Genomic DNA, 12,321 nt, shown 5'->3' on the forward strand with positions numbered 1-12,321 from the left:
TTGCAACATGTAAGGAATGAATTTATTCCTACTTACAGTCCTGCTCCTCATTACAAAAAGAATTCTGTTTTCAGTTTTAAAACACAAAAAACCCTACTGAAGTATTAAGGCAATATTAAAGTCCACCAACCTCCTAAAGTCTCATCAACAAAGGTGAGGTATGATGAAGGTAGTGAAGAGTGTCTTTGAGGTCAAATGCTTGTCGACGTCCAAGTGCACATTCTTCAAGTACAAAGTTGAACATTTCTTGAGCCGGAAACAGGAAGTGGCCCAGGTCAGGAAACACAATGGTTTTCACAGGAGTGTCTTGTAGTAGTCATCCTTCAAACTGTACAGGACCACCACAGCCACTCTGGAGCAGGATGACATGTGTCAGGTTAGAATTTATGGAGCAGGAGATGCATCACATGGAACAGTTCAAAGAATTCCATTTCATGAGCTGCAATCACTTAAAAGAATTTGTAATAATGTCATGATAGGAGAAGACAACCGGGCACACAAATACATGTTACGAAGCAACTTCCGGAATTGATTAATTTCACAAATAGAGGTACCACTGTACAAATATTTAGCCTCCAAAAATCTCGCTTTGTGAGGCTCTTTTATCAGGTTAGCCTCACTAAACTGCAAATCAAACATACAGACAGGAAATCCAAACCAATTGTTTTAGCAATGCTGTGATTTTTTTTTCCCCTTCTTTTTTCAGTACTATTTCAGGTTTGAAAGAGAAAATCTCCCACAATCCCTCATGATCTCTAAGGGTGTTCACGGGTGTCACAACACGTGATGCTCAAACACAGATTTAACATCGCTGGGTATTGAAACTATTGAACAGGAATGCACACCGTAGGCCTTCCTCGCTGCGTGCACCTGTCTATCAATCAACTGTGGCGTTAAGAAATCAGACATGATTTTAAAGACAAAGCTGGGTCAAAAGTCAGTGTTACCAGTTGCAGTGTACACACACAGACTAGACACATACAGTACCTATATACATGTACACGCACATTAATACAGATCTATTAATGTCTTCAAAACTGCTATACAGGAGAAAAGAAATTCTGATTAACTGTAGCCAACTACAAATATGTAACTAGAACATTTGCAGAGATATGGACATACAATTTCGTCATATTCATTTTCACTCAAAAATTGGCCATTACACAGTCCAGCATAATTTTTGGTCATATAGCATGGCCACGCATGTGCCAGACACACTTAATTGCATTGCTGCGCTCTGAATGGTACCTTTTGGTCATCTTGAAAGTGTGGATCTCGTCACAGATGGACTTCAAGTAGCGCTGCTTCGGGAGACGTGACAGAAGAGTTTTCACGCTGCTGTTGTACTGCTCCTCGTTCTCAAACTGGGGAAGCGACACACGAACCAAGTTAAGGGCAAATGTGTGCACTTTACTATCATTGACTGGAGGCCGTTAACTTGTAGGCGTTTGCTTGGCTGTTGACAAACTTCCTAATCAAAAGAAAACAATGACGACATTCTATTGTCAACTTTTTGCTTTTTCTACGCAGTGTTTTTGTACTATAAGCTACTTGGCGCTTGTTGCAAAGGCGCCCTATTCATTTATGAGGTGCCGCTTACATAGAACGTTTCCCGTCCACCATTTGCCCCATGTTTCTGGTTACAATGTAATGTAATTAAAAGTCTTTCATTTCCTGTTCTTTGGGAAATATAGTTATTGCAAGGAGGTTTTGGGTCAGGGCTTTAGAATGTGAATATTAAGAGTCCCTAAGCATATATGCCTGACTGTATGGGAGCTTGGTTCATGGTTTAAACGACTGGAGCAGGTCTCCCTTAACGGTGTTCCCTCATGCTAAAGGAAGGAGACGGGATCCCCTCTTCCTGTCTGGGTTCTTACGCCATAATGCCCACTCTTTCCAGGCAGCCCCCGACCCACTGCATTCCTCCTACAAAACCCGGACGTACCCTTTTATTCATTTATTAAAATGTTTTTGACAGAAAGGGAACAAACCTCTAGAGAAAGGAAGTTGATCAGTGTTTCCTTCTGAAGGTCAACCTACAGGAAAGAAAAACAGGCTCAGTACATTTCAAAGCCATTGTGTTTCAAAATAATGCCTTGACGATTTCACTAAGAAGAACGCCTTCTGTACAATCTCACTCAACAGGTTGCGTAATTCTCACAGAACAAGATTACTCAAAATTCCACTTTCCCTGGCTTGAAAAACAGCCTGTGTCCCTTTCCCAGGAAGTGGCTAATTGTCTCCTGGGCCTATCATTGGAAAATGAGTGCTGCCGTGTTCCAGTCGGACTGATAGACAAACAGGCTGCTGACATGCAACAACAAAGGCTCGGAGGCCTGTGCAACCGTTTAGAGGAATGAAGGTGATTAGGTGTGGGATGTTTCAAAATGTCTTATTTATGAATGAGATGTTGATACAACCCAGAGTAACGCTGCAATAAACATTTTTGGGACCGTGTAGTGACAAGGTAAATAAGATGATTTATGATGTGAATATTGTGGCAATAAATCTAGAAAGTAACCGCCAAAAAAAAAAAAAACTCAAAACAAATGCAGTATATCGAAGTATGTGTTCATTGCATTGTATGGCGACATGTTTGGATTCAGTCATCTTTGCCCCAGCTGTGGAGTTTGGCATGAGGTAAACAACTCTATGAGGTCGGCTCCTCCTGATGTTTCATACTTTGGATATCAAAAGCCTTTTCCAACGCTCTGATGTCACACTTGAATTGGAAAGATAAAGAGGGAAAGTATAAGAAGGGGAAGTGGATGCATGGGTAAACAAACAAAATAACTTACTGCCAGAACTTCAATGTCACTACTCCTATTTTGCAAACTGCTTGCAAGAGTCTGTAATCTGGTGTGAATCTGAGAGAGGCAGAGCAAGGAAAACAAAGTCAGAAATAATTAAAGAGGCGGGTGGAAGAAAAACAGTTGTCTCCATGGTCAGAATTAAACTGCACAAACATTCAACATAAGAAAAAACAATTAAAATCCTTGCAGTTAATTAATCAGGAAACCACTGTGCTGTCTTTTAAGAAGCACCACTATTGAACCTGCTACAGGTTCTGTACCTCATTTCCGAATCATCAAGTAAGCCTACAATGAAAAGTCAAATCAGCTCATAGTGTTTACTTTCCAAACCACTCTTGAGGGCTGAAGTGAACTGATTCCATAGAAATGTGGCATTGGGCCCTTGGGTTCAGGTACCTGAGTCTCAAAGCGCCGTCTTGTACTGGCAGACACTTTCTCCAAACTGATGACATTCACATTCAAGTTAATGTTGCAATTGCTCCCATGCTGCTCGGAAGATCCTACAGGAGAAAAAAAATGGGAAGGTAGTTCATTTTTTCCAATGCAGAGTTGGAAAAGGAATATGTAACATGAGCCAATGAGGCAACAGTGAAAACCGCACTTGTGTGATTATACAGTATTATTAGAACACCTTGTTGGATGTGCATAGGTGGGTGACTAATGCAACACTTTAGCCTCAGCTAATCTTTCATCACTCAGGCTGACACGTTAATCCCTGTTTCATAATGTTCAACTTTTACTTTAGGGAACATGAAGGTGACTCTGCAGGCAAACAAAACTATAACTGTTCAATGTGTAGAGTGCAACATACAGCTAACGCTTCATCATAGTTGAGCATAAACAATGGGGGTGTTGGTGAAGGGGTGTGCACAGTACCTGTGGTGTTCAGCTGGGACGAGCCTTTGGGGTTCTGGCACATGCTTTCAGATATTTCCCTGCAAGGAGCACAACTTGTGTCAAGCTTCCCAGAAACGAAAGCAAAACTTTAAGCAAGATGAGAAATCACTTTACCTGATGCATCTTTCCTCTATGAATTTGGCCCGAAATTTCTGAATGATGTGGTCGACCACTTCCAACTCTGGAACCCTTTTCTCAGACTGTCTGTCCTTCTCAAAAGATTTGACCTGAGGATTGATTATATGACTTAAAGATGAGCTCCAGTGGAAGAAAAGCCAAGTGTTGACAAACTAATGAACAGATGCTTTAAGGAGAAAATGATTCAGAGACACTTAATTGTAATGACTCAACCATCAGTTGTGTAAGACCACATTGGTGGCCCGGAATCCTAACTTTTTCCCCCATTTTGGACAAATCCATGCTTTAACTTTTGTTGGAACTAGGGGTAAGGATTGTGGCCTTGCTCCAGTGTATAAAGTAAGTCCCATCAAATCATGTTCTCCTGAATGAGAAAATACGGTAGACTTTGTAGATGTACAGAATGTAGAAATAAATTTGATGGATCTTGCAGTCTTCAAGGAAGAACAAACATTCCATATTTATATTATTGTGTGGTGTATATGTCTTAATACTTTAATCAGCGTAATAAAGAGATTCCTGTTAGCCATAATACTGTTACCTTCACGTAGTGACCCTCTTTGTCAGAAAGCATGGCCATGCACGTGATGCCAGCCACCCGGCAATGGTCCATCAAGGTCTCCTGAGACTGAAACATAGAACAATTACTTGTTTTTAGTTTGCTTTAGAATGAGGCAAGCATGCAACTCAGCGTGTCATCAACCTATTCATAGCAGTGTGTCTACAGTATATTGAGAGAATCATGCCATTCAAGATAAATATTTTACCTAATTCTCATCATGTTGCTCATCTTTCAGTTCAGAACAAACTCTGCAGTATTCTGCAACTGTGTGTATAATGTGATCAACACTTGGCTGTAAACCTCCACCTCTTCCACGTACAACGTCCCCTGATCATGTCTGGTTTAGCCAAAGGTTACAGATAATGTAAAAATGCTCTCCTCTGCTATTTGAAGCCAAACCTGGCTTGAGCATAGTGGAAGTATAGAACAAGTGTCAATGCAAGTCCTTGGCATGTGAAGGAGGCTAACCAAAGCCTAATCTGAATAAGCTGTTCTCAACGTCTCACCACTTATTCGGGTGCTGGGCCGCACATGTAATCAGCTAAAACCACACAAACACCGGCAACAATTAGAGAGCACAGGGCTGCTTGTTCCCAGCCAGAAACCAACTCTTCACTAATTTGCTTTAGGGGGCTTTGAGGCAAAGAGGTTGGCACTTACGTCCCATGTGCGTATAAAGGACAAGAAAAGGAAACACTCCTGTTAGAAGAATATTAAAAGAAAATAAAAAAGAAAAATGTGGGGACTCTGCTGTGCCAGGGTTTACAGTACATGAATGTAGGCAGGCTCACATATACCAGAGGAAAGTGAAAGAGGCATCACAACTTTGTCTTCTCCAATCACACCCTTTTTCCTCTAAATCTGGGAAAAATATCACGTAGCAACCACACAATTGTCACAGTTTAGTTTGAATGCCCCTAAAATTTAAAGCCCAGCTCATCATCTACAATATTTAATATCAATGATTATCCCCTAAAAAGTAGGGGCGTTCCAATACGATCTTTAAGATTGGAAATCGGTCCAAGGCCAGCAAAAAAATAAGTATCTGATCTGATTGGATCTAAAAACTCTCTTAGCACCCTTTCACTCTTATATAAGCAGTCCATTCCATGTTCTGGTCCAGCACTTTTATCCAGTAGCACATGGATGGCATGCAGAGGTTCAGGTGATAACATAGCAGCAAGGAGTAAGAGTGAATTTATTGACACTCCAGTTTATGTTCACTGTAAAACTCCACAAATGCACAAAAAGTCAACCAATCCCATCAAACCTCACTACATGATTCCTCATCACCACAAATTTGTCACATTAAACTCTAGTTGTATCTAGAAGTTCAAAAGTATGTTGCCACACATATGGAGAAACCAAACCAACATATAGTGATGGTAAACTATAAATAAATTGAATTTTGTTATTTCGCACTTTAAAAATATGGTATTTCTTTTTTTATTTATTGTTTATTTTTCAAGGTCTTTTTCCACTTACATTCCAATACCGATATTGCAGGCTTGAGTTTTGTCTGATATTGGTCCGATACGATATCAGAAATAATCATCACCTTTGCTTATTTTGTAGTATGGAATGTTAAAAAAGGCTTAATCAAGTGATATTACTCAGTGAATGATACACATTTGGAATGAGAAAAACTGACCCATATATGAGTAACCAATGGTTTGTATACATTAACTAAAAATGAGAATGTACAACAAACTAATAAAATAAAAAATTGAAAACCCTAATAACATCACTAATACCAATTAAAAAAACTTTAATTGCGATAACCACTGCTTAACAAGCATCCCATATCCCAAAACATCCCGGGTAGTTTGACTAAAGACAGTAAATTGCCCGTAGATGCGAATGTGAGTGAACCTTGTTTTTTTTTTTTTTTTAAACGTGGCCTGTGATTAGCTAGCGACCAGTTCAAGGTGTACTTTGCCTCTTGACTTTTTTTGCACACCCACAAAGAATGATTGGATGGATGGATGTTAGCTTTGAGCTTGCAATTTTTGAGAATGAAGAAACAAAGTCTGTGAATGTATTTGAAAATTCAGTAGGTGTATGGTAATTACTTACTGTACGTTTAGTGTCACAGTGAACGTATACTGGAATGTCAAACAACTTTCAGCAAGCAACATTCCTCTTACTCCTTGCGACTATATTTGCACCTTAGCATCCTGCTGTGATCACGTGGGCTCTGCATGCCATCCAGAAACTGCTAAACAGAAGTGCTGGAGCGAAGCATGGAATAGACTGCTTGAATAAGAGGTTTTAGATCCGATGCAATCCTCATTTTTTTGCCGTCATCGGACCAATTTCAAAAAGTTGCTCGGGACACCCCTACTCATGGCTATCATATTTATGACTTATTGACTTGCAAAACCATGACAGACAGTTACATTTTCTTTCAAGGAAAACTTATAAGCATCAGTCACTGTGATTTGACGAGCGCGATCACGATCGCAAATCTGCACAGTGAAGCACGAAAAATCATGCATAAAATTTGTTACGAGTAGAAAAAAATAGATATTGAGAAACGTTGCTTATTTTGTGTGGTCTTGACATTAATTTACGTGTTTATTTCATAAACGGTGTTAACTAAACCAGCCTGCTCCTAAACAATCAGCAGTCACCCGGAAACCGGAAATGCAAGTTAAGCGTAGTGAGCATGTTCGGAAGTTATGCCAAAAGCGCATGTTCAGGGCTTCTTACACTGAAAACATTTCTGGGATATAACACAGGTAATGTTTCAGTATTTAACTATAATAATTATGAGATTGTGATTGACTTTGACTTGATTGACTAATGTTAGACTAGTCTGTCCATGTATAGCTAAATGCGAACGGTCATTTTCCCCGTGGTACGAGTTATCTTGAAGTTGAAAAATTTTCTCCTCTACATGCTTTAGGAAGATATAGATCATCTACTGCTAGCTTTCATCAATGGATTGACAATAGAAACCGCCGTAAATTACTCTACAATATAACAATGCATCATGATTGCTGACAGGAATGTTTGTTCCAATGTATCACTAGCTCGTTGCCACTAACGCCGATGATGTTGAACTAAACTTCCAGCATTTTCGAAATACTGCAGGTATAGACCGTTTGTGTTTATTCCTTGACAGGCCAGTGCATTTAACTTTTCTTCAGATAAAGTTTTGTCAGATCAAGAAAATTTTTTATTGATACCATTTTATATCATGTTCTACTAATATCAGTTGAAATCGGAAATTATCATTTCTGAGTTTGGAATTTTTGTTTTCTATTTTAGTTATGTATTTGTTTATTTTATTTTTAATTTACAGTTATGCTGTATTAATCCAGTAAGTTATTTTAAGGTTTTGAGATTCCATCCCTAATCACACACGCAACTTCATCTGCGGGCATGACTGGTGGACCACACCCGTAACTTTATATCTGCGAGCATGACTGACCATCCCCATACATTTTTCAAATGTGAGTGACTGAAGCGTTCTGAGTGACAAAATAGGAGCTACAGTATGTTAAAAAAATGTCTTGCAATGGGCAGAGATGTTAATTTGTGAATTTATTTATCGTGACTGGTGTTTCTCTTGAGTCTGTAAAATTCATATTGGGCAAGTATAAATTCCTATGACTGCTTATGGGCTTATACTGGAAATAGTTTATATATTTTCTGCGACTACTTCTCTTTGACAAAATGACTATTAAGTGGTGACAGTTGTATGACATTGTTCCTGCTCATTCCTATCAGTAAGAAAAAGGGGGAGAATTCCTTACAAATAGCAGTGTGACCTTATAATTATGTTTAAAATTGCTCAACTAAAGTGCTGACTTTGAAGCTTATCACAAGGTTAGGCTTCAGTTCAACACTTATGATAGCCTCTTAAGTTACATGTCAATGGATTATGTGCATAAAAGGATTGACTTGCTGCCACAAGATTTACCAATTAGATATTTGCAAGAACAAGCACATACACTATGTGCTGTCATCAGAAATATCTTTGAATAGTACAATTAATAGGACAAAACAGTTTGGATATATACCTTTCATTTATGGATTGACACAAACCTGCGAGACATCATAGGCAATATCTGCAGACACACCATTGCTCCACAGCTTCTGGACAACACTGATGGCTCTGGACATAGTCGACTGTCCCACTGGGACCACGAGGACATCACAAGAGCTTACTGATGGCTGTGAGAAGGGCAAAGAAAATGACAGTGTTATAAAAACAACATTGAAGCTCAGTTATGTCTGATAACATGGCAAGCACACACACACCATTAGTACAAGACTGAAATGGAGGGCACCTCTGTCATGAGATTCAACAACAGTTGTGGGATTAGAAATACAAGCCCTTCTGAAACAAGTCATATTGAACCCAAGCTCGACAATGTTAATAAAAAAAGATCCCTTTACAGAGACGGGTTTCCACGGCACTGCATAATACTACTATGCTGTTATATTGTACATGTAATTTGTATTAGATCCACATTATTTTGAGAAGTGTTAATCTTGCTGAATAAGATATTAATTAAAGTATAATTTCCTCTTCTCTTCTTCTGTGAAAATAATCACATTCTAAACCCAACACTATTCTCAAATAGTTACTAACAACAGAATCCCAGTGATCATACTTATTAACTTGCTCCTAAGCATGTCGCTTAAACGCTACAACAAGGAAGCATTGAATCCTAATTTTGGTTTGCCACTCCAATATACTGTAATTAGAAGTAAGATTTTGGTGCGTGTGTGTGTGTGTGTCTCACTGGCTCCTCCATGCTAGCCACCACGGCACAGACTTTGTCCAACGCCACACTGGCACCTACTGCAGAGGGCACTGGGACTGTGGTTGCGGGTCCACGAAATTCCAGGATCTAACAATGCAAACAGAATTCTTTATCAAGATACCCTGCATCACTAATCAAATGAATGAAGATCAGATAAATATTCATATGGAAATCCATGTTGTTGTTTTTTTCAAGTTCAAAAGTTTAAACTAGTACTAGAATGTATGGTATTTCTAGTAATAAGTATCCATGAATGATGTTATTATTTAAGGCAGTGATTCCCAACCTTTACTGAACCAACCATTTGAAAAGTTGATACACAAGTCAATTATACACATTCTGACATCAAATAGAACAGCATACTAGTTGGGAATCACTCATTTAAGGAACATTTTTATTGTGGAAATGTGAATTGTGCATGATTCCACACTACCAGATGGTCATAGCGTCCTCCAGCGGCCAGTATGTCTGGTACTGTCCGTTTGCGCTTCCTGATGAAGGCCACAAACTGGAAGATGATCCCAGAGTGCTGCTGCACCTTGTACACTAAACCTAAATTTACTACCACCTGAAGAGAGACCAAAGCTCTATTAAATCGGGTGAAGAACATAGTGTGTGCAAAAAAAAAAAAAGTCTACATATACCTGTTCAAATGCCAGATGTTTGTGATACATTGGCACCACGATAGAACGGGCTAATATGTATTTGTGGGGGGGGGGCGGCCTCATCTGATGTAGTCAATTGTCCGTTAAACTGGAGTAAATTTTTTGGGGCATATTACTGTACAGCACAAAATTCTTGTTTTGCATGTTGTATGTTTTTTCGTGGCCTAAATTTCCCAGGACAGTACAATAATATTCCATATCAATATAAACAAAATTAAAATCATTGAAAGTTTCACATTTTATCTAAATTTATTATGCCGATATGGTTAATCATGGTGAGATTGTTGATGTACAGTACTCATCATAGGTGTTTCGGTTTCATGAATTAGTGTGCTGCTTAGTTCCAAATCTGTTGCCAGAAGCGAACAGCTTGGAGAAAAATAAACATTTTAAAAAACTGTTACTGGACCAAAAAACAAATTCCACACTCCAAAGACTTGTTTTGTAATCATCAGTGTTATTGGCGCAGGCATGCCATGCTCTCTGTGCGCTATGTACATTAGAAGCATATCAATACCCCACATTCAACATGGCTGACACCTAGACGCGGGTGATATGTCACCTGGTAATATGTCAGTCCCATTCTCTGTCTGGATTGCACCACAGCGCCAGTAAACAACAGCTGCCAATTCTGGAACAAACAGTCTTTGTGAACGGCAAAAGGAAAATATTTTTGGACACTGTTCAGTCCCGACAGTCTGTTTTATCTGATATCTGTTATATGGGGGTCTGTTTAATCCAAGTTTCACTGCATAACAAAATGAGACCCACATGCATCATGTTTAACGTTTTCCCACCTTTGTCAACTAAGACCAGAACGAAGTGGGGAAAAAAAAAAAGATTCTTTCAACTTAGTGCTTGCACAAAACATTCAGACTTTAACTAGGAAGCAAAAAAAATTCAGGAAAAACCTATAAATATAACTAAACTTTATTTGGGATTAATACAGGTGCATTAAAGAATAGCAGGTGTATGTTGACTCCCATTATTATGTTTGAAAGGGATTAGTTATATACAAATCCGCAGTTAAGTCTGTGTGCAGTTGTGCAACCATGTCTCAATTTTTTCTTCCTCTATTGAAAATGTTTATTTTTAATTGGGTTAAACAGGTTATCGATCACATAAATGCAAAACATGTTTTTCCTTTATTCATCTAATTTTTTATATCACAAAAACCTGGCATTTGAACAGAGGTGTGCAGACTTTTGATACCAACTGTACATAGTTGACCCATTTGGAAGACACATCCTTACTGGTAGTTTTATTCCCAGTCTCTGAAGCAACGCCGTGACTTCCTCCAGGTCCTTGAGGCCTTGCTTGGCCAGCTGCATGACAGCCGTCTTCTGCTTAGTGAGGGAAGTTAGCAATGCTGCTACTTCTTTCAGAGTTCCTTTTTGTTCTATGTATTTGTACAACACCTGCAACTGGACAAGAGAGGAAGCAAAAAAGAGGCGTTATGCATGAGCAAGATGCTGTGGGATTATTTACCCAGATGATTCAAACACCTAGTGGACACTTACACTCTTTGTCGACAGTGCAAAATTGCAGAACTTTGCTTCTACTTCACGTTTGGTCAGCTTTTCACTCTAGGGAAAATCCAAAACACGACACTAGATTAATAAACACAAGAACAGACACACCATATGAACAACATCTGTGATGCATGTGAGACATTTACTGACCATGGCATCACATAATATGTTGGAGGCCTGGTTTAGTTTGTCTTCTGGGATTCCACTATGAAGCAGGATGGCCTTCAGCAAACTAGTATGGTTCAGGTAAATGTTGTAATTCCTCTCCTGAAGAAGGGGGAAAAATATTTGCTTTTCCAAAAAGACAATCCAAATCCACCTACAGCAAAAAGGCGTTGCTCCTTAGCAGAGAGGAAATTCAACTCTCCAGTCAACAACAGATGCTGTCTGGTCAAAAAGTGTCATACATGGGGGGAGGGTGGGCTGAATTTAAAAAAAATAAAAAAATATACACACACACACACAGTACACTATCTATATAGAATGTAATGTGCACTATGATAATGACAAAGACAGTAGACTTATTTAAGCTAATATAAACCCAGATAAGTGATCACAGTTAAGTGACATGCGTGAATAAAAGAAAATTTACAGTGTTACCCACTGCCCAAATTCTGTTCTAACAGAAAAGAAAATGGTAATCCTTGGAAAGTCGTAGGAACTGCGACTGGCAGAGTTCGTCTACAAATCCTGTGATGTCTTATACCTGAACCCTTTATAGGCCCTAACTACAATACCGAAATGCACAAGCACAAACGGAATTATGATAATCCTGTCCTGACCAGTTCTCCTTTTATATCATTTCAACTCATAGATTATTTAAAACATTTCACAATGAGTTGGCTGGCCAGGTGGACCACTGCAAGGCATGAACCTGGGTTGAATGGGTTCAAGAGAGGTGCTGGTCAGAACTGGCAGCACTGGGAAGTGTGGAAA

At 39.0% G+C, this 12,321-nt stretch overlaps 1 protein-coding gene across 1 annotated transcript in view; it reads right to left on the minus strand.

The window, feature by feature from the left end:
* The window catches only part of eif2ak4 (eukaryotic translation initiation factor 2 alpha kinase 4), a 26,288-nt gene continuing 13,967 nt past the window's right edge, over window positions 1-12,321 (minus strand). Inside the window, exons 26-39 of the mRNA XM_061842874.1 lie at window positions 11,536-11,652; window positions 11,374-11,439; window positions 11,107-11,277; window positions 9,622-9,756; window positions 9,168-9,275; window positions 8,464-8,592; window positions 4,390-4,476; window positions 3,825-3,937; window positions 3,690-3,748; window positions 3,210-3,313; window positions 2,799-2,867; window positions 1,992-2,036; window positions 1,249-1,364; window positions 1-352 (exon numbers count right to left, since the gene is read on the minus strand). Coding sequence (XP_061698858.1) covers window positions 295-352; window positions 1,249-1,364; window positions 1,992-2,036; window positions 2,799-2,867; window positions 3,210-3,313; window positions 3,690-3,748; window positions 3,825-3,937; window positions 4,390-4,476; window positions 8,464-8,592; window positions 9,168-9,275; window positions 9,622-9,756; window positions 11,107-11,277; window positions 11,374-11,439; window positions 11,536-11,652 — 1,377 coding nt within the window. The 3' untranslated portion in view covers window positions 1-294. The remainder of the gene's footprint in view (window positions 353-1,248; window positions 1,365-1,991; window positions 2,037-2,798; window positions 2,868-3,209; window positions 3,314-3,689; window positions 3,749-3,824; window positions 3,938-4,389; window positions 4,477-8,463; window positions 8,593-9,167; window positions 9,276-9,621; window positions 9,757-11,106; window positions 11,278-11,373; window positions 11,440-11,535; window positions 11,653-12,321) is intronic.

The sequence above is a fragment of the Syngnathoides biaculeatus genome, chromosome 15, assembly GCF_019802595.1.
Source record: "Syngnathoides biaculeatus isolate LvHL_M chromosome 15, ASM1980259v1, whole genome shotgun sequence".
NCBI lineage: Eukaryota > Metazoa > Chordata > Actinopteri > Syngnathiformes > Syngnathidae > Syngnathoides > Syngnathoides biaculeatus.